The sequence below is a fragment of the Pinus tabuliformis genome, chromosome 2_2 (genome assembly GCF_031772625.1).
Source record: "Pinus tabuliformis cultivar Carrire ecotype Pingquan chromosome 2_2, CPIR1, whole genome shotgun sequence".
In the NCBI taxonomy this organism is placed as follows: domain Eukaryota; kingdom Viridiplantae; phylum Streptophyta; class Pinopsida; order Pinales; family Pinaceae; genus Pinus; species Pinus tabuliformis.
Window position 1 is genome coordinate 581,732,428 of NC_142300.1, and position 21,917 is coordinate 581,754,344.

Below are 21,917 nucleotides of genomic sequence, written 5' to 3' on the forward strand. Positions count from 1 at the left end.
GTTAACTAAAGTAAAGTCGGTTATCTTCAATTAACTTGACGAGCTACTTTTGGTCGTCAAACTTAGCTTAGGAAAGTTATAAATAGAGCCTAAGTGTTGATGCTAAGACACAATAGCGACACAAAATTGAGAGAGGCTTCTCAATGAGCATGTGTTGGGTCCGAGAGAGTGTAGTGAGGCTAGTGATAAGTATTGTAATTTGTAATTTCTTTGTTGGACCATTATCCCAGGACGGCAGCCCAAGTAAGTTTCATGATAAATCTATTAATGAAGAACTGTTGATTGGGCATAAATATGTTTATGTGCATGTGATTCAGATCGAGTAATTTTTGCTTATGTTAAATATTTTGGTTAGGAACTTAGCCATGCATTCATTCAGTTAATAATTGTTGCAAACTGAATACCGGGTGCTGGGTTCGGAAAAGTTTAACATGGTATCAGAGCCCCAACTCTGAATCGAATTCGGAATTACAAGTGTTGGGTTCGTGGTAAAATCTAACATGGTATCAAAGCACAATGGGCATAGCTTCCAAGGAATTGAGTTGTGGAGTCAAGCAACCCAACAGCTCGGGGCAACACTTAAGGCGCAAGTGTGTCGAGGCAGCGCTAGAACACAAAGGGAGTCGCAATGACACAAGCCAACAGGCAATGTTTTAAAAAACGGACTCGGGTTCGAAAACGGCAAAGGGTTGGCTCCAACTCCAACTCCGACTCGGTATCGACTTGGCCGGTTTGATTTCAATGACTTGATCGTTGTAAAAAATACATTAAATATTTATTTATTTTATGAAAAAACATAATTTTAAGGATTTTCATTCATGTTTCCAAACACAAAGCATTAGAATATAGAGAGAAGACAACATATGATCAAATTAGGCTCATGAATATATCCATTATATCAAAATGGCACCCAATGCACTGTCTAATACATACATGATATAGAGATCAAAACAAAAACACATAACCAAGGAGGCTCTAAATGGCCTCTACAACAAAAGTAAATTGTAAAACATCACTAGTCACCAGTACTACTGGCTACTGCTAAAGAAGCCAACATCATTTGGCTCAGACTCTGAATCAGAGTCAGAGATGGAAACCCATGGCTCCTCCTCCTCGTCACCATCTCCAACTGCAATTGTAGAAGTAGTAGCACTAGCAGGCGCAACAGCTGCACGCTGAGATAGACGAGATATGCGCTTCCGTCGTGGCTTAGTAGAGGAAGTGCCTGCAACTGGAGGACTTGGGGCTAGGCCTGGTACAAGTGGATCTGCATTCAACTAAACATTATGTTCAACTAATGCCTCCATATGTAAATCCAAATCAAGACCAATATCCTCATCAGAATCAAACTCTGTTGGATGACTCTCCACTACCCAATCTAATGTTGGATCAATATCTTCCAACACAATGGGATCCATATCAGGGCTTTTGTTCAGCAATTGGTTTTGTCTTAGTCGAAGGTTGTATTGGACATAGACTAGATCATTTAATCGTTTTTGTTCCAAACGGTTTCTCTTCTTCGTGTGAATCCTCTCAAAGACAAACCAATTGCGCTCACACCCAGTAGCACTGCAAGTTTGACTCAAAATACGGATTGCAAACTTTTGCAATTGAGGACAATGGCTACCAAAAGCCTCCCACCATTGTGTTGTAAAAAACATAGTAGTGTAATGAGTTAGCTCAACAAATTATATCCAACTTTCAAATTATAAACAATTTAACAAAATAAGAATTTGAAAATTGAAATTTTTGTTTATCTGGCTCATCTGCTTCCCTTGCAATCTTTGTTAGGTTCTTGCCAAAGGTACCCGTGGCTCTGCTCAAACAAGTGATTTGTCAGTGTATCTCCAGCTGATCACTCTCCTTAGAGATCATGCGGTCAATGCAATCAATCAATCCATCTCTAACCTCCCCAGTCAAAACATCTACCTCCAGAGCTTTATAATGATATCTTCGCTTCAAAAAATACCCAGTTGCATGTATAGGGTGACGGAGTTGATTGTTCCATCTTTCATCAATGATTGCCCAAATGGGCCCATACTTAGCCACTCTATCCTTGTATACTGCCTTTATTTGCTCCTTTGCTTGATCCATAGCCTCATAAGTGAAGCCCATAGCCAATCTTTCCCATCCACCAACGACAACACCTTAACCAGTGGCTCAACAACCTTCACAACCTCTGTTGCCTTTTTCCAAAATATTTCTTCATTAACTTTCTTTTTCACATCTTTGCCATCCTGTTTGCAAGACCATTGGCATTCATTCCATTCATCACTGGAAAACACCCTTTGCAAATTTCTATGTTAGGAAAGCATAGATTGCAATGTCAAAAAATGAGTTGCAAATCTAGTGATGGCAGGCCTAATAATATCCCTGCCCCCTGTGTGTTTCCTCGTCAGGCTCAAAATCCATGAGTGATTGTAAATATATTTTGTTATGCTTTGGCATGCTCTATAGTGTTCTTGACCCAATCTATTTTGCCAATATCCTCAAGCATGAGGTCTATGCAATGTGCAGCACATGGGGTCCAAAAGATGGTTTTGTGTTTTTCCTCTAACATTTTACCAGCAAGAACATAGTTAGAGGCATTATCTATGATGATTTGAACAACATTAGCCACCCCCACCTCTTCAACAACCTCATCCAAAAGCTGAAACAACAAGTGTGCATCTTTCACCCTATCAGATGCATCAACTGATTTTAGAAACATGGTTCCCTATGGGCAAAAGATAAGAAAGTTTATGATGGTACAGTTCCTTTGATCAGTCCATCCATCTAACATGATGGTACATCCTGTTTTTGCCCATGAGCTTTTGAAATCTTTCAAATATTCATCAATGGAGGATATTTCTTTTTGCAAAAGAGATCCCCTTAGCTCATGTAAAGTAGGGCCATTTGAAGCCCCTTTCCAGCAGCAAATATGGCATCAAACATAAGTTCATAGTATGGTGAACGAGAAGCATTGAAGGGGATATCAAAATCATACCACCATCTAGCTATGTAATCACAGGCAGTCTCTCTCAATTCTTTCTTCCAATGGCTTGAGGACCATGTGCATCTGATGGAAAGTAGGGTGTGAAATAAATTTTTATATCACCCCTCTTTTTCATTTTATCCTTACCCTTTTCTTGCATAGACTCCAAATAGGGAGGAACATAGCGAAAGGGGTTGGATGCATTAGTGCAAGGGATAGATGAAGAGCCCTCATAATCAAAATTGGGGTTGGAAGCCATCATTTGTTGTATACTCCTCTTCCTCCCAATTTCAGCCTATATTTCTTTATTCCTAGCTTTTTCTTGCTCAAACTTCTCAAAGTTTCCTAGCAACTCCTTCCTGATCTCCCCAATTTGTTCTAATGGTGCTTCACATGGAGTAATTTGGCCTCTAATACCAGCCAAGTGTTGTTTCACCCTATGAGTGCCCCCCTCCACCCTCCTTAATTTTTCTATGACAAAATTTGCAATGCATTTGATTATCAATCATTTCAGCTTATGCCCAAGCAGCATCTTTCACTCTAGGAGCCATTTTTTGACTTGGAAATGAAAGGGAAAATCTAAAAATGAAAACAAAAAAAATAACATTGCTTCAATGTTCATTTCTTTTACAAAAAAGACTTCAATTTCCAAATTTGCACAACAAGCAAAAACAAATTTTAGAAGTGAAAAAAAAATACCTCTAGGCACAAACCGTCTCCTCAATGTTGCTCCAACAAACTAACTCCTCAATGCTGCTCCAATGGCTGCCCAGGAAGCTCCTCACTGTTGCTCCAATGATTGCCCAACACTCTCACTGTTGCTCCAAAAATAAACTCCACAACTCTTCACAAACTCCTCACAAATTCTCACACAAATGCAATGAGATACTATGAGGAAATGGGAGGGGGTTGGGTAGCTTTTATAGGCTTGGGAGAGGTAAATGAACCTCAAACAAACCTAAAACCCAATTAGAATGCAGTAAGGGGTCCATTTTTCCCCCAAAAAAGCCAAATTGGGCGTGCATCGATGTGACTCGCTGAACCAGTCAGGTTTTCTCAGGCTCGACCGAGCCAGCCGGTTTGGTTTGCTACCGAGTCAGTGACTGGCTCGGTTGGTTCATTAACAAACCGCCCGTCGGTCCGTTTTCTCTACCGTGCCGAATTAGCCGGGGATCCAGCTTAGTTGGCTCCGCTGAGTCAGAGTCAGCTCGGTCGTTTTTTAAAACAGAAACAAAAAGTAAATCGACAAAAGAACCAAATTGGGCCAAACATGGGGTAAGCCACCAAACACAGTCGTCGAGTAGTGTAGGTAATCGTTGGACCCGCCGCAACCGACGATCGCCATAGCTAGTTCATGTAAGATGGGATCCACATGAGTGGACTACGAATGAGTCATGGAGTGCCACATGGTCAAGGATTTAGCTCAGTGCAAGCAAGAGCAAGGAGCCGCATGAAGGTTCGGGTCATAGTTGAGCCAACAAATTGTTGAGGAAAGAGTCAACAAACAACGTGCAACCGAACAAGGGTGCACAAACAACAATGATGACTGACACGAGTTGTGAAAGACGTAGTCCTGAGACAGTCAAGTCGAGACATAGGAAACTGTCGGGGCAACCAGCCGACCCTAACACACATGTAGAGGTGGTAGGGATCAGGTTGTTTGTGGCAGGCATTGCTACCATCCGCAAGTGAGCCAAGAGTGAGTCGGAGTCGACCAACAAGGAATTGGAACACGTTGCATGGATGGGCCTACCTATCGTTGATGTGTAGAGATTGGGCACGACGTTCAAGACAATGAGTGGATGACTGAGCCAAGGATTCATATTTACATGAAGTTTCCAACTCACAAGCAGCGAACTCAAGGGGCCACAAAGGCATGAAGACAACCAACACACAGCAGATCACAACCACCAAAAGTTAATGGACTTAGTCATTGCAGGGTTGTGGTGCTATGTGAGACAGTTGAGCCAATACAACGTGTTTGCAATGTAGTCGGGCTATGGATGGGCTAGTCGCAAAGGAGCGGCAGGGTCTAATGTGTTGAAAAATGTAACTAATGTCGGTCTTCATAATTGTATTTGAGTCATTATGTAAGGTATTTGTCAAAAGAAAGAAAAATGAATTTTATTATAAACGAAATTGACTTATTAAAGCATGGATTTCATGCTTGGGTCAACGGTTCTTAGCTCAAAGCCTCCATTGTAGGTTTCTAGGGTTTATGTCAAGTGTCTTTGTCCATGTCAATATGTAAATGACCCTTCTTGGGCTTTATCTATCAAAGAAGAAATTTATTTTTATGTAAACTAGGTATTTTAGGCCTCCTCCACCAAGTCGGCCTCAAGAAGGACCAGTCAACCTCATCAAGGGAATTCGACCTCACAGAGTCACTATATAAAGGCAACAACTCAACCTCATTTGAAGCACATCAACAAGTTCGATCTGCAGTTGTTGGAGAAAGAAAAAGTTGTGAAATTCAAGAAAGAGGAAAGAAACCCTAGTGAAAAAGAAGGACGTCTTTGTCAAGCAAAAGAAGTCAAAATTCTCTCTCTTTATCTCACACATGCAAAGTTGTTGGGTTGCTAGAAGGGTTGAAATTGCAGTACTATAGCTAGGCTGAAATTTTGGAGTTGCTAGGGACAGAAATTTTGGGTTGTTGTTGGGCTGTAGTTGTTGGACAAGAAGAGACTACTCAAGTTTGTTGAATCATCTTGGAAGGCTGACTTGGTGGAGAAGGAAGGTCTTTTGGTCAGATCTAAGGTCTTGGTCTATCTCAATTTGATTAGTGGAAGAGTTTGACTGGATTTTCCCCTAGAGAGGGGTTTTAGCCTTGGCTAAGTGCCTACATCTGATATCGTTATCTTCATGTTTTTGATTTGACGATTGCCTGATGAAAATAAGATAAAAGAAGAACATAAAGAAGATAATAAGAATACAAGAATAACACAAGTAATTATCAACATAAGAAAATCTTTCTACCTTTCTGATTTTCTAACATGGTATCAGAGCTAAGGTGAAGAAGGAAAAGGCAACTTGAAGATCTATTGAAGAAAAGGGGATCAAAGGAAGGTCATTAAGGAAAAGGATTATATAAGAAGAGAAGCCTACTATCTATAGAGAATATGTCAACTACAATGAAGGTAGAAAACAAGCTAGAAGGAGCCTCTAATTATAGGGCATGGAAAAAGAGGATAGATCTTATCCTCACTAAGCATAAAGTTTTGGATCTCATTTAAGGAAAAATCAAGAAACCTACAAATGATGTAGGAAAGGAGAAGTTCAAAGAAACTGAAATCTTGGCCATGAATTTGATAGTAGATGGAGTAAAGGACAACCTAATCCCATACATATCCAACATAGACTCTACTCAAGAAATGTATGAAGCTCTCTCCAAATTATTCACCATCAAGAACATTGGTCAGATAGCTAGCCTCAAGAATGAATTAAGGACAATAAAGATGACAAGAGATGATATTGTGTCATCATATTTTATAAGGATATCTAGAATAAAAGATGAACTCGAAGCAATAGATTAAGTTGTACCAGTAAAAGAAATCGTGATTGTTGCTCTTCTAAGTCTACCAAAATCTTTAAGTGCTTTTGCATTAGGAATTAGCAGTTGGAAAGATACTCCAACTTTTGAACAAATGTGGAATGCATGCAGTCAAGAAGAAGCTTGAATATCATTAGTAACCAACAAGAAGGAGAATGAAGAAGACAACACCTCTAATGCCTATCATAAGAAGAAGGGAACATTCAAGAAGTTCAAAGGACCAAAGAAGAAGGTTAATCTATCAAAGATTGAGTGCTACAATTGTCACAAAATGGGACATTACAAAAGTCAATGTCCTAAAAATCCAAGAAACAAAAAGAGAGATAGAGAACAAGCAAATTTTACCGTGAAGCTCCACCTAAGAAGAACAAGATTGAAGAATTGTAAGTCAAAGACTTATACTATTAAATCTTCTCTTACATATTCCTCTTAGTCTTCTATTTTAAGTTTTGTAATATTTTCTTTTATGTTTTGATTTCTAGAGTCTATAGGTCTAATATATCTTGTTAGAACATTTTTGGATTGTTTAAAGTGTAGGTATCCCTCAAAGGACTAGATTAAGAGGGAGCCTCCACCATTTTACCAAAAGATAAGTTTCTTGTTCCTTGTTTCCTCTTTTATGTTTGGTTTCCTCCTCATATCATGATTTGTTTGTATCGTATGCTAATAACCTTTTATATTTTCCTTGATTAGAAAAGTTTGTTGAACACTCGGAGGTTATGGAGGAGACTTCAAAGGAAAGACTTGAATCATGGCAAAGATATGGAGCCCCTTCAGAATAACAAGGTTTGTTAAATAATAACTCAAGGTATGTCATAAATTTTGTTGCAAAGTTTTCTTCATGCAAACGATATGATCATTTTTCTTTTGAAATTTGCGTTATATTACTAACTCTCTTATGTGTAGGGTTTTGAATCATAAAGATTCTTATTAGGGTGATTAATCATTAGATTGAATCTACCCTCGTTATATTATATCTTGTTGTTTGATCATTTTGGTGAAACCCTAACCTTTAGGGTTCACTGTAAAACCGTAGCCTCTTAATGTTAAGGGTATGTCAATGTTGATTATGAAACCCTAGTCTTCTTAGGGTTTGTTGATAAAGTCAAGAACATATGATGAAATCCTATTCTTTTGAAGTTTAGGATTTTGGTAATGTCATGGTAAAAAAGCTAGTCCTTTAAAGTTTACTGTTAATGTCTAGGTTATACAATGAAACCCTAGATTTTTGGGGTTTGGTGAATTAGGGTTTAGAAACAAAATCCTTGTAATAACTAAAATAAGACCCTAAAAATGAAACCCTAGGAGTATATTCTTTTGTGTGATTGAAACCCTAATCTGGTCAAAATTGTTGTATATCTAACTTTGATGTATTGATGTTTGTGTCTTAGGTTTACCTAGTAGGTATGGATATTGATATGAGATGCTAGTGCATTATAATGAAACCCTAGATATGTATATGCAAGAATGTTAGTTAATGAAATATAGGGTATATAACAAAACCCTAGTAGTGATTGATATTCTAGGGCATGATGATATTGTTTTCGATTATTGATATGATTTAGCTTTGATGATAAAATCTAGGGTTTGCAACAAACCCTAGTAGAGCCTGACATGTAAATTCTAAAAGCATATTGTTTAAACCTTAGATGTATAGTACTATGATTGGATTGTTATCTAAGGCTTTGTGTCTCGAAGATGGAGTCTAGGGTTTATGACAAAACCCTAGCAAGATATTGAAGTATATTATGGTAAAAGATGTGACCCTTGCTGATTATGAACCTAACTAAGTTTAGGTATTTGATGTCTAAAGCCTAAATGTTTTGATGCTTCCATTGTAATGACATGAGTTTGATATAGTTGACTTCATGCTTCTATATGCTTGTATTTGGTTGTACTTTCTATTGAAATTTTGCAAGTACATAATCTTCAAGTTGTTGAAGATGTTCATAATTGAAGATGATAATAATGATGAACATGATGAAGGAAGCTATAAGAATGATGATCGTCAAGATGACCTTGATGACATGAGAAAGAATGAAGTATATCTGATGCTATTGTTCTCTTTAAGTTGAGAGGGAGCATGGTTAAAAGAAAGGGTACATCTCCCCAGTTGAGAGGGAGGGCATATTATGACAGTCATACTGAATACCTTAAAGAAAGAATGGAATTGGAGAATGAATGAAAGTACTATAAATAGATTTGCAAACAAAATACTTGTGACGTACTGAGTTTGTATTTGGTGCTACTGAATAAGTGAAAGAGGAAAACTTCTAACAAAATTGTATCTGGATAACTTGATGATGATATAAGTAGCATCAAGATAATTGAGGACCCCAAAACTTTGTCTTTTTAATTGTGTATATATATTTCAAAGTTTATTACTGATTGGGGTTTTTATTATGCATGATCTCTCCGTAAAAAGATTGAACATTTGAAGCATGCTTGGAGTGGTGGATAAATATATGTGTGTGTGAGAGAGAGATTTAAATAATAAGGAGAGATGAAGCATCTTGTGGCAACAAGATGCTTGGGAGGACATCTGGTTGGCCTATGTGTTGATCCTGAAGTAGGGAGGGTGGCATTGGTCATGGAGCTCCGACCTTGGATACACACCTAGATCCTGGGTTGGTGTTAAAGCTTAAAATCCCGATGGTACCTAAAGTGGCTAAAGCTTGAGTACACCTTAGTCCCACCAAATTAGAGTACCCTGGTCAGGTATCTAATATGTAGTGTTGTGTGTGTTGTGACTCTTCATAGAATATATCATTTTGAGATCTTCCATGTAACTCTGTATATATGTAATTATGAATACCTCCCTAGTTAAGAGGGAGTGTTGAAACATGTAACTAGTGTCGGCCTTCATAATTTTATTTGAGTCATGATGTAATGCATTTGTCAAAAGAATGAAAAAATATTTTTATTATAAAAGAAATTGACTTATGAAAGCATGGGTTTCATGATTGGGTCAATGGTTCTTAGGTCAAAGCCTCTATTGTAGGCTTTTAGGGTTTATGTCAAGTGTCATTGTCCATGTCAATATGTAAAAGCCCCTTCTTGGTCTTATCTATGAAAGAAGGAATTTATCTTTATGTAAATTAGGTCTTCTAGGCCTCCTCCACCAAGTCGGGAATTCGACCTCACAGATTAACTACATAAAGGCAGCAACTCGACCTCATTTGAAACACATCACCAACAAGTTCGATTTGCAGTTGTTGGAGAAAGAAAAAGGTGTGAAATTCAAGGAAGAGGACTGAAACCCTATTGAAGAAGAAGGAAGTCTTTGACAAGCATAAGAAGTCGAAATTCTCTCTCTTTATCTCACATGTACGAAGTTGTTGGATTGTTGGAAGGGTTGAAATTGCACTATTGTAGCTGGGTCGAAATTCTAGAGTTACTAGGGGCTGAAATTTTGGCTTGTTGCTAGGTTGCAGTTGCTAGACAAGAAGAGACTACTCAAGTTTGCTTAATCATCTTCGAAGGCTGACTTGGTGGAGGAGGAAGGTCTTTTGGTCAGGTCTAAGGTCTTGGTCTATCTCAATTTGATCAGTGGAAGAGTTTGACTGCATTTTCCCCTAGAGAGGGGTTTTAGCCCTGGCTGAGTGACTACAACTAGTGTCATTGATCTTCATGTTTTTTATTTGATGATTGCTTGATGAAAATAAGATAAAAGAAAAACATAAAGAAGATAAAAAGAATACAAGAATAACACAAGTAATTATCAACATAAAAAAATATTTCTGCCTTTCTAATTTTCTAACACAATGCAGGTGGTTCCATAGATATCACCTATAGAGGATCGTGCTGCAAGCAATGTGCCATGTTGGGCATGATCAAGTAGCTACAAGTCATAGTAGCCAACAAGGAGTCGTTCGGCAAGGGATTGGCAATGACATGTTGTAAGTGACAGCAAGGTTGTTGTAAGTGTCAGCAAGGTTCAGCGGATAGAGCAAGTACAAAAGTCAGTACTAGTAACCAACAAGATTGGCGGAGGTCAACCATCAGAGGGAGATTGTACTAATCGAGGGATTGGCAGCAGACTTTGTGGGTGTCTCAAAGGACTGACGCAGACCCACAACCATGCTAGAAGGACTTAGCACAAGATCGAGGCTAGTGGACACTAAAGCGTCCAATCACATGATGGGGATAAGGTCAGTGTTCCGCTATTTCAGAGACAGGCTCAGACTGCATTGTGTTTAGTGGGACTAGGACCATGAATGCAATGAAGGGGGTTGGATGTGTCAGATTCTAGCTAGAGTCGGGAGGATTTCTAGAGGTGACAAGGATGTTATTTGTTCCAGGGTTGATGGTACACATGCTCTCAATATCAACCTTAAAGGATGTTGGATATAGAATTTTGTTCTAAGATGGACATGTGCTTCTATATTCAAAGGAAGAGAACTTGGGTGCGGCTATAGTGCTTGGCATCAAACAGGGGCAATTATACAGGTTACTGGGACAACCTGTGGCTATATCCAAGGGGATCTTAGATACAAGACCAGTGTCAGTTGTTGAGAGGGAACAGATGGCGAGGAAGAATGATTCTTCAGGTGCTGCTAGGAGCCTCAGCTGGTATGATATGACATTGTTAGATGCTCAAGAGAAGGATCCTAGGAGCACAACTAGAAGGAATGGATCTTTAAATCAGTCTCTGAAGCAAGTAGCAAAGGAGTCTTCTAATTCAGTGGGAGTAGCTACAACAGTGGATGACGTGGTGGTGTTGGAGACAGATCCAGGTGGAGGAGGTTCTTCCAGAAGTACCTCCCTCGCTAAGAGGGAGTGTTGAATTTTGTAGCTCGAAAGTTACTTCTAACCTTGTGTCTTGACTAAAAGGACCTTGATTTGCCTCTTTAGGAGCTTGCATGCAACATGCATGTGTGCAAGTGAGTTGCACACATGCGGATGTGTTGCATGTGACATGCATGAGATGTGCATGTAAAACAAGCTAAATTGATTTGCCTCTTTAGGAGCTTGCATGCAACATACAGAGTGTGCAAGTGAGTTGCACACATGCGGATGTGTTGCATGTGACATGCATAAGATGTGCATGTAAAACAAGCTAAATTTATGACTTGTACTTGAGTTAAAGTAAAGGAAGCTAAAGATAAGATAGTTAACTAAAGTAAAGTCACTAATCTTTAGTTAACTTGATGAGCTAATTTTGGCCATCAATCTTAGCTTAGTAAAGTTATAAATTGAGTCTAAGTGTTGAGACTAAGACAAAAAAGCAACACAAGATTGAGAGAGGCTTCTCAGTGAGCGTGTGTTGCATCCGAGATGGTGTAGTGAGGTTGGTGATCAATTTTGTAATATGTATTTTCTTAGTTGGGCCATTATCTGAGGACGGGAGCCTAAGAAAATTCTGTGATTAATTTATTAATGAAGAACTATTGATTGGGCAGAAATTTGTTGATGTGTATGTGATTCAGATTGAGTAATTTTTGCTTCCACTAAATATTTTGGTTAGGAACTTAGTCATGTATTCGTTCAGATAATAATTTCTACAAACCAAATACAAGGTCCTAGGTTCGGGAAAGTCAAATAGACATGTCTCGTGTTGGATATTATATACTCCCGTGTCTTTATGTCATGTGACTTAATGTGTAGGGTTTTTTTCTTCTTCCTAACTTTAGGTTTTTCCACTAAACTATTGGGAGATGCCTTTTTCCCTCCCCTTCACACTATTTTGGTATGTCTTACATTCCAATCCCATTGACCTATTCTAGTTATCATTCCAATCCCATTGACCTATTCTAGTTATCATTGGGAATTAAGATATTTTCATCTCATTTCCTCTCTCTCTCATGCACACCCACCCAATATGGCAGTCATTCACGCTAAAACATCCAATATTGGATCTAAACGGTACCATTTTGAATTTACAAGCACACTCATGCTACACGGCATTTAATTTTGATAATTTAAACATGTTAAGAAAAGTGCCTTGAAAAACAAAACCCAAAATATGATATCTTTATCAGTATTCAAAGTGAATCAAAAAGCTGAATATACAATCTTCCAAAGATCAGAGGTATAACCACGCATGCATGAAGCGAGAAAGCAATATTACCCGTGAGCATTGTCAAGTCTGGCTACTGGATGTCCAGTTTCAACATTTGTGGCAAGAATTGAGCAGTCTGGAGACGCCGTTAACACAGCTGAATATGCACGAACAAGAAATCAGGTACGAAATATAAAAGGCTCCAAAAAGTCCACTCTATGTAATTGGGAACATCTTTTAAGCAGGGTTATTGAGGATAATTAAGCAATATATACTTACAACTACCAGCATTAATAAATCGAGCAGCTCGACAGGACTCGGTATGAGCAGTCACAGTCCATAATCTACGACACACAACCCAAAAAAAGATCCGTCAAAGCTTGATGACCAGATTCCCGAACATGGATAGTATGCAGTCTGTGTAGGGGAATCTTCCTTTGACATAACATTAGTATAAATGTGTGTGCCTGAATGAGGATTCCATGTGAAAGTAGTCATAACCAAGGATTGACAGACATGAACCAGACAACCCATTCGGCATTTGAAACTATCCAAACTCTCTTTACAGATATAGATATTTAATGAAGTCCAATAATTCAGAAAGAAACTAACCAGCACCCAAAATGACTCCATTGCAACTATTTAGAGAGAGTTGAAATAACGTTTCTTCAGGACTCCAGAAAACAGACAAACAATTTCTACTGAAATTGAAAATCGTTATAAGGGCATAGCATTACCTTTCGGGCTCTGATGAAATGTCTACATAACGAAACCTGCAATTTCGAAAACCCAACGTTAACAAAATAGCATGAACTTGAAAAAAAAACACACATGACCATTTGTTAGGTAGTAATAAAACAAACTAAATGTACGAAATTTGAAGAAAAGCTCAAATTGAGCACTCACAACTGGAGGCGGCCTGTAATAAGTGCCACTGCAACAATAGGAGCAGAAGGATGGAAATCCAAATCAAAGGGTTGATCCTCCAGTTCAATATCCATCTGTATCTGTCTCTGTCCCTCCCTTCCTGGTGCGAGCACCTCTGTCTCTATCCCTCCCTTCCTCTTCTCTACGTATTAAAAACCCTTTCCGCTGTCAGCTTTTCAGTCTTACTTACTAAAAAGCCACCTTTTTATATCAAACCTCGCTCCATTGAGTGAGATACAAGCCATCCCTAGCTAGTTCGGTGGGAGAGCCAAAACGGAGGTCATTAAGGATGGAAGGGTAGAGCGAGAGATACCACTGCCTTCGTCCTTTCAGTCACTTCTCACAGTACTAATCACGCTATTGTGTTCATTGAGGATTAATTATATTAAAACCTAAAATGTTTTCCATGGCTAAAGTTTACGTTATACCTTCATAAACGTGAAGATGAAATAATTCCAAGCGCAATATCATAATTCCAAACACAATATCAATGACATTTTGAACACTAGGTTGCAGAGGGGGCTAGGATGAGAAAAGCCTCTAAAATAATTGGTTTAAATATAAATCCAAACAAATCCAGCAAAAGTAATTCTATAAATTCTGTGAATGAGAATAATTAAACTTCTAATAATCATATATTTAAGTAATTTTAGACATTCTCATTCACAGAATAATTAAACTTTTAATAATCATATATTTAAGTAATTTTAGACATTCTCCGAAGAAGAATAGTTAAACTTTTAATAACCATATATTTATGACATGATTTATTTTTTTGAGAAGAATCTTCGGCGAAAATTACATAGAGATATTTTTGTCGACGCGTTTCAAACCAACCAGTCCTAACGATGAACCACACTGGTTGGTTCAAAACGCGTCGACAAAAATATCTCTATGTGATTTTCGCCGAAGACAAAATTGATATGGATCACAGAAGCCTAAATTCAATGATTTATTATATAAACAAGTCAGGTTATGTTCATCATAAATAAGACCATGGAATTAAGCCAACTTCTAATAACCATATATTTATGACATGACTTATTATATAAAGAAGTCAGGTTAGGTTGACTATAAATAAGACCATGGAATTAAGCCAGAAAATGGACAAAGCCTCATTTAATTAATTAAAGCTTTGGGAAGAAAATGTACCTGGGTTGTCAAAAAGCAACTAAGTATTGATGACCATGAGAACTTTGACTTGTGATTCGGGATTGGTGACAAATACTGCACTCTTCAAAGTGAAAGCCCCCGTCAAAACATTAAAATAAGGAAGATTTAACATTTCATTAATGAATTCGAATTTGTCTTTCGTGAACAAAAACCTAAATATTGAGTTGTCTCCATTACACCATTAAACTAGCAGAAGAGTCAGTACACATCTCATCATCAATCTTGAAATGAATGTAAATTGTGATATAACAAGAGCTTCAACATAATGAATACTCTCTGAAATTGCTATATATATGTAAGCCATGTAACAAGGGCTTGAATTCACATAATATTTTGAAAATATACTTCATATTCTCTTTATTGTATCAATTAGTTAATCGATTTTAGATACCATTATAGTTTATAGAAGTGGTTATAGTTAGGGATTTTCCATTTATCATGAAGAACTTACTCGCTTTTAAAATATGTTGTTATAAATTCTCCTAATCTAGAACTTCTCATTTAAGAAAATATTTTATTTTCTTTAATAGTTTTTTTATCTATAGAATGTTTACCTCGTATAGATTACATACTTACTAATAAATGTATCAATGTATTTGGAATACATCTCTACCAAACACTTTAAATGAACCTTCCCCTTAACGTTAAATATCAAAAAGTTAATTAACATTTTGTAAGTTCAATTTTATATTTATTTTTAATCTTATTTTAAAATTATATTTTAATTTATCATTATTTTTTTTAAATCATCATTTTTCCTTATTTGATATTAAAACAATAGGATAATGACAAATGGGATCTTAAAAAAATTTAAAAAGTCTTTCGAATTTTTTACAATTTTATTTTTATGTTTAAAAATTATCATAAACATTTCAAGATCAATATAATTTTATTGATTCTTCAAAATATGTTAAAAATATTTTTAAAATATTTTCTTTTTGTTGATTGTCTAAAAAGTATTCAAAATTTTCCATTAACATTATAGTTTTTTTTAGTTAAAAAATTAAGAATGTTAGTAGCATTACACATATTTTAAAATCTAGATTTAATTTTAACTCTATCTTTGATTTTCCATCTTTTTAGATTCACAAAAGTGACAAACATATTTATCTAAATATGTTTTGGGAATTAATTTATATTTTATCATGTTTAATTTCTTTTTTTTCCTCTTTACATTAATTAAGACAAAGAGTTACTTTTGATTTTAGAAATTTAGGTTGATCTCATCATTATAATATCTTAGTTTTATTTTTCTTCATAATTCTTTATCACCCCACAACTTTTCATTAAATATTATGTCATCTTAGCTTGAGCAAAAGTGACTTTGAATAAAGTGAAAAATAATTTTAAAAAACCTCTTACTTTCATAGTATTTATCCTATTCATATATATAATATACATAATCATATGAGCTCTGAAGGAACAGACTCGGATAAAGAACAACCAGTGTACACAGAGGAAAACCACCTAGTGAACACGCAGGAATACTCACAGGCCATCATTGTCCCCCCTTTCGACTCACAGGGTTAGCGTAGGGTGGAGAAGAAGAAGGACAGAAAAGTATAGGCCTTGATGTAATTGTAACTTTTTTTATATTTTTTATGAGTGTACTTGTCCTATTCATGGACAGCTATCTGCATATGCTCTAAACATCTACAAAATGTAATTTATTTCAATATGAATATAAATTACGACTTTTTCTACGGGGAAAAAAAATATATATATACATAATCATATCCATAAAATTTATTAAATAAAAATATTTAAAATGTTAATTTTTTATATTAATTAAAAATAATTATTATTTTTTTCCAACCTATCACTTAAATATAATTTACAAAATTTGTAAATAAGTATTTTATAAAATTATTTTATTAATTAAAAATAAATTTAAAGTAAGAACTATATCTTAGCGAATAACAACATCTTTTAATTATAATTTTTATATTTTAGTTTTTGTTATTTTAATTCTTATATTTTAGTTTTTTGAAAGAGTTAATATTTAATGTGAGTAATCATTATTTATAAGTGTGATAGGACATAGTTTCAGTGTTCTCAAATATTATAGATTTAAATAGTTCAAGTTATTTGTAACTATGATGCTAAGATTAAGGTTATTTGGAACAAAATTTCCATGATAACTTTGGACATTAACACTGTTTGTTTTTATGTTTAAGATAAGAGATATTTTTGGAACAAAATTCTCATTATAACCTTGGGACATTGATACTATTTGTTTTAAGGAGAATTCCACCTCGATAGCAAACACACAACTAATAAACCTCTAAAGTTTAGTTTTTTTTTCTTTTTTCTTTTGGTTGAAGTAGTTCTATTAAATGCAAGGAGAGAATAACAATAAGGTTGAGATAATTTTCATTATTTTATTAATGGATTTTTATTTTATTTTTTTGAAAATTTATAGTACATTAAAGTTGTAACTAAAATTAAATGATGGTGAAAACACAAAATTAAATTAGTTATCACCATTCAACATTAATAACCTAGTGTGATTGTTGTAAAATTTCCTCTCCATCCATCCATAATCTTCCATTCACATGCATGGATGGTGTTGGTGATGAAAACCTTGAATTCTATGAAACATTTATCAATTGCAGTCTTTCTTTTATTGTCTTTTACTTTAATCATGTATATAGTACAAATTAATAATAGAAATAACATATTTAACAATAACATATATTTTAATTTAACTGTATTTAAACTAAGCAAGAATAGCTACTTTGTAGTCCTTATTCAAATGTAGGAGCTAGTTCACACCTTTCGAAGCTTAATAATTAAACTAAGCCGCAGGGAACACTAGTTATGCGACCTTGTTATTTACGTTGTCATTAGATAATCACTGTCAAAAAGGGATTCATTGAGAACATTCAACTAAGTCATGGATTTAGAGAGGCAATGTAATTAGGATTAATTAAACTGTTGACAAACCCCTAAACATGAATCTCTATTGCGCCAAGACATGAGAGATAATTGAAAATTCTGAGAAACAAACGATTGAGATTTATTGTAAACATCTAGAGTTAGTTATGAATGAAAGCAGACCAAACGATAATTCTAGCCCTAATTTCTCTCACAAAGGAATAAAGGACATTAAACAAGAATGAATGTCCCTTATAAATCCCATTAAAGGTTAATGGAAAAATGCTACCCTTATGCTAGGCAACAAGGTGGAGCCAACAAAAAAATTAGCTCATAAGTTTAGTTTTTTAAAATAAGATATGACCAACAGAATGAAAACAATAAAGAAAATTGTATTACACTCCATGCATAGGAAATGATAATTAGAAAGTTGATAAATAGGGTGTTGGAGCATTCTTTAGGTAGCTTGTAAACTAGGGAGTTGGAGCGTCCTCCCAGTTGCAGTTGGTAAACGGGGTGTAGAAGCACCCTACAAGTTGGAGCCTATAAATCAGGGGGTTGTAGCCTCCTTTAGTTGGAGCTAAAAACTTGGACTCTATTTGGATTGAATGAATTTTGGGTGTTGTGGATGGTCCTGCTTCATGTAGCGCGATTGAAGTTGGATATGTAGTTGATTTGTGAAACTAGTCACTAATCTGTATTATCTTTTGTTGATGAGCAGGTTCTTGATATTTGCTTTTGCAAGAAGCTACTTGTTGTTTGTTGGATTCTTCCATGATTGTTGATGTTTTCTTATGTGAGAAGCCCCACCTGACGCTGAATGAATAGCTGGATGTGCTAAAATGTTTGATAAAGCGCTGAAATTGGCCATGGCTACTTTTCTACTCTTATGCTCGTTGTTGATGATTATGTGAGAAGACTGGAATATCTGAGAATCTCATTGGAGAGGGAGCATTGATTATATAGCATCCTCAATCTTCCTTAGGCTATGCGTTGGGAGACCTGTGGATTGGTCGGGAAGATTGTCACTCCCTTAAGCTGTGTGTCGGATACCTATGGATTGGTCGGGGAGATTGATCTTAAGTTCCCTTCCTTAGGTTGTGGTCGGGAGACCTATGCTTTGGTCGAAAAGGATGTTTCCTTCTTTAGGCTAAGGCTAGGAGACCTATGGCTTGGTCAACGAGATTGATCTTGAGTTTCCTCCCTTAGATCGTGAACTGGGAGACCTTGTTTGTGGTTACGAAGATGTATCATGTGTATATGATTGAGATAGGGATTCTTCCCTTAGGTTGTGGGCTATGAGACCTTGTTTGTGGTCAAGGAGATGTACCTTATGCATATGATGGGTTTTGGCCTCATTAAGAGATTGGATGCTATGTGTCTTTCCTTATGATGTGACTAATGATCCCTCCCTTGGGTTGTGACCAGGAGACCTATGGATTGGTCGAGGAAATTGATTTTAATAGGGAGAGAGACTTGTACTTATGATCTCTCCCTTAAGCTATGGCCCCGGAGACCTATGGATTAGTCAGGGAGATTAATCTTCAGAGAGAGAATGTAAAGTACCCCCCTGGCTAAGAGGGAATGTTGGAAATATAGTAGCCATGGTCGATATTTTCATCATGGAAGAAATGTAAAAAATAAAATTTAAAATTTACCTCCTAAAATATTCAATTTGGACTCCCTCTTGTTAAGGTCAATTGGGCCCCATAGAGGCATTTATTTGACCCTTTGTGAAGTCTATATATATGTAAGGCATTTCTCCTCATTGGAGCAATTCGTATCGCACATGTTTATGTATGTTCCAGCGAATCTTGTGGAAGGAAAGCACGCCGAAAATATGAAGAAGGGATTGGTTCTTGGCTTGGCACTTGATGTGGTTCATGGTTTTGGGTTTGGCTATTATCTTGATGTTATTACTTCTAATGTATTAATGAATCTTGAACTCTCTCTCTCACATAAGAAAAGATTTATGGGATTTCTCCTTGTGGGTTTTGTCGTGGCCTCAGGCCTAAATCTCTGTGTTATTTGTCTCATTGTCTCATGATTATTTTACTACTCTTTCATGTTTGAATGGTTGATAATTTTCTTTTGTATAACTGCTTAATGATATCAATTGAATATTATGTGGAGCTAATACTAACAGATGATTAGAAGTGGTTATCTATTGAAGAAATATTAATTCTAGTTGTCTGCCCTAGAAAATCAACATTTCTAAGCTTGTTGGTGAACAAAATCACTGGAATAAGGAAGGTCGAATCAAAGGCTAAGTTTCTCTTCTCAGACTTCAGCGAAATAATTCTTGGGCTGCATTGCCTGACTAATTTTCCATTGGAAGGGACGTGTGGTTTCAACATTTTTGGCAGGCAAATCATTTGGAGCTCATTGAAGGTTGTCCATCTCAAAACACTAAGTAAAGATCCTCCTACGAATTCTTGCAATAAAAATCATATTAGAGTTGCAATATTTATTTTTGGGTTGGCACATTTTTATTCTATTGTTGGTGTTTCTTACTGTGAAATTGTGTGGATTTATGGAATTTTGTGATAAAATTCTCAGACCCTAATCTTTTAAATTAAAACCCATTAATTTCTTTTAAATTAAAACCCATTAATTTCTTGCCCTATGGAACAAGAGAACATCATATTTGCATGGTGACTAGGAGAAGCCACTAATAATAAGGCATAATTCCACGCACTCTATGAAGGATTGGATATTGCAATTAGCAAAGGCATAAGGAATCTCATCATCCTTGGAGACTCATTGTTAGTTATAAGAATGATGGTAAAAATGCAGTCTTCTTTCAACCAAGTGAGAGCCTCTATGGCAAAAAGAATATTGATGCAAATGAAAAAATTGGAGGTTGTCACCTTTTATCATGTCCCGTGACACCTCAACGGAGAGGCAAATAGGTTGTCGAATCGTGGATCAGAGTTGGAGGTTGGGACTTTAGAATTAAATGAAGTTGACGTTGGTTTTGCTCCTCTATCGTAAGCATAAGTGCCCGACCATGAAAGAATGAGCCAGCACTAATATCGCTAGCAGAAAACCCAATCCAAGGCAAAGAATCCAAAGCATGCAAGACATGTGGGGTAATCTGCCAAGGAAGAGCCTAGATGGAGATATTAATTCGGAGCGTGGAAGCCCATGGAGATTGATCTGGGCATCGAGGTGTGATGAGAACATAATGATGGGTAATTGGAAGGTGTGCTTCGTAAGCTCGACGGTACATTTAAATCAATCCAACATTCATATCCTCCATCGATCTTTGGCAGCCCGTCTACAAGGAGAATTAAATCGCCATCTTGGGAAGGAAAACGTAATGAAAGGCAGAATCAACAGCGAGGAAGTGAATTTAATGGAGAAATGTGGGAGTAGATGGCAAGGTCTGGCAGAAGAAACCTATTTAATCACCCTCGATAGAGCAATTGGCAAACCTTGTGTAAACCGAGTGAATTTCTTGCTCTCTTTCCCTGTCAAAGTGTTTAGAAACGGCTCCACCGGGTGAACAAGCACTAGACTCAGCGAAGTAACGATGGAGGAAAGAAGTGGAATTCTTGTTTAAATTACTCATCGGTAAACTCAACTTATTGACACGCTAAATTGAGATGTTGGAGGAAGGCAAGGCGACAAATTCAAAGTGGATGGAGGCTCGTCTGAAGAGTTTGGAAGCGAGGGTGGAGAAGAAGATAATTAACATGGAAATTGACTTGATGAAGAGTGGCTCAGAATTGGTGTGGGGCAGTTTGTTTGAGGAAATATTGGTCTGGTTACCAACCACTGATCCCTCGGAGCAGCAAAGGAATCCAGCTAGATGTGCAGAGGAAACAAAGGCAAGCAAGGGGAAGCGACCCTGTAGCGACAAAGCCAGACCATCCAACACAACCTAAACATGTTATTCTATGTACTACAAATATGTATTTTTCTTAGGCAATTTTGTAAAGATTATGGAAATTTCAATGTAGGATTATAGCCCATAGGAATAGTAGAGGCAAGAAAGTTTTACTTTGGATATACTGCATGTAGAATCAACATACACAATTGAAGCCAGAATTGCTTATTTTGATGTAAATGGTTTTGGCCATGCAAACCAAGTGTTGCTTATTTTGATGTAAATGGTTCTGGCTATGCAAACCAGGATATATAATGGAAAGTATATGTTTCATTTAAAAATAAATAAATAAATAAGTAAATAACCATTTTGTATTGCACTCTCAGGCGAGTAATGTAATATAAATATTTTAATTCAGTCAAAATAAAATTAAAATTAAAATATGGTAGATCTATTTAACCCCACATCTACCAAGTGCTGAGAGGGATCAAATCTCTTTTCACTCTAAAATAGGTTTGCATCTTTAGAAATTTGATCCCTATCGGCGCTTGATAGATTCAGAGTTAAGATTAATCTAGGCTGG

The 21,917-nt window shown here is 36.4% G+C and overlaps 1 protein-coding gene across 2 annotated transcripts in view; it reads right to left on the minus strand.

The window, feature by feature from the left end:
• LOC149194006 (WD repeat-containing protein 55-like) overlaps positions 1 to 13,614 on the minus strand; it is a 229,661-nt gene extending 216,047 nt beyond the window's left edge. For both annotated transcript variants that reach the window (XM_089404994.1, XM_089404993.1), the window contains exons 1-4: positions 13,432 to 13,614; positions 13,263 to 13,298; positions 12,805 to 12,869; positions 12,595 to 12,682 (exon numbers count right to left, since the gene is read on the minus strand). In XM_089404994.1, coding sequence (XP_089261120.1) covers positions 12,595 to 12,682; positions 12,805 to 12,869; positions 13,263 to 13,298; positions 13,432 to 13,526 — 284 coding nt within the window. In that variant the 5' untranslated portion in view covers positions 13,527 to 13,614. The remainder of the gene's footprint in view (positions 1 to 12,594; positions 12,683 to 12,804; positions 12,870 to 13,262; positions 13,299 to 13,431) is intronic.
• Between the last annotated feature and the right edge of the window lie 8,303 nt (positions 13,615 to 21,917).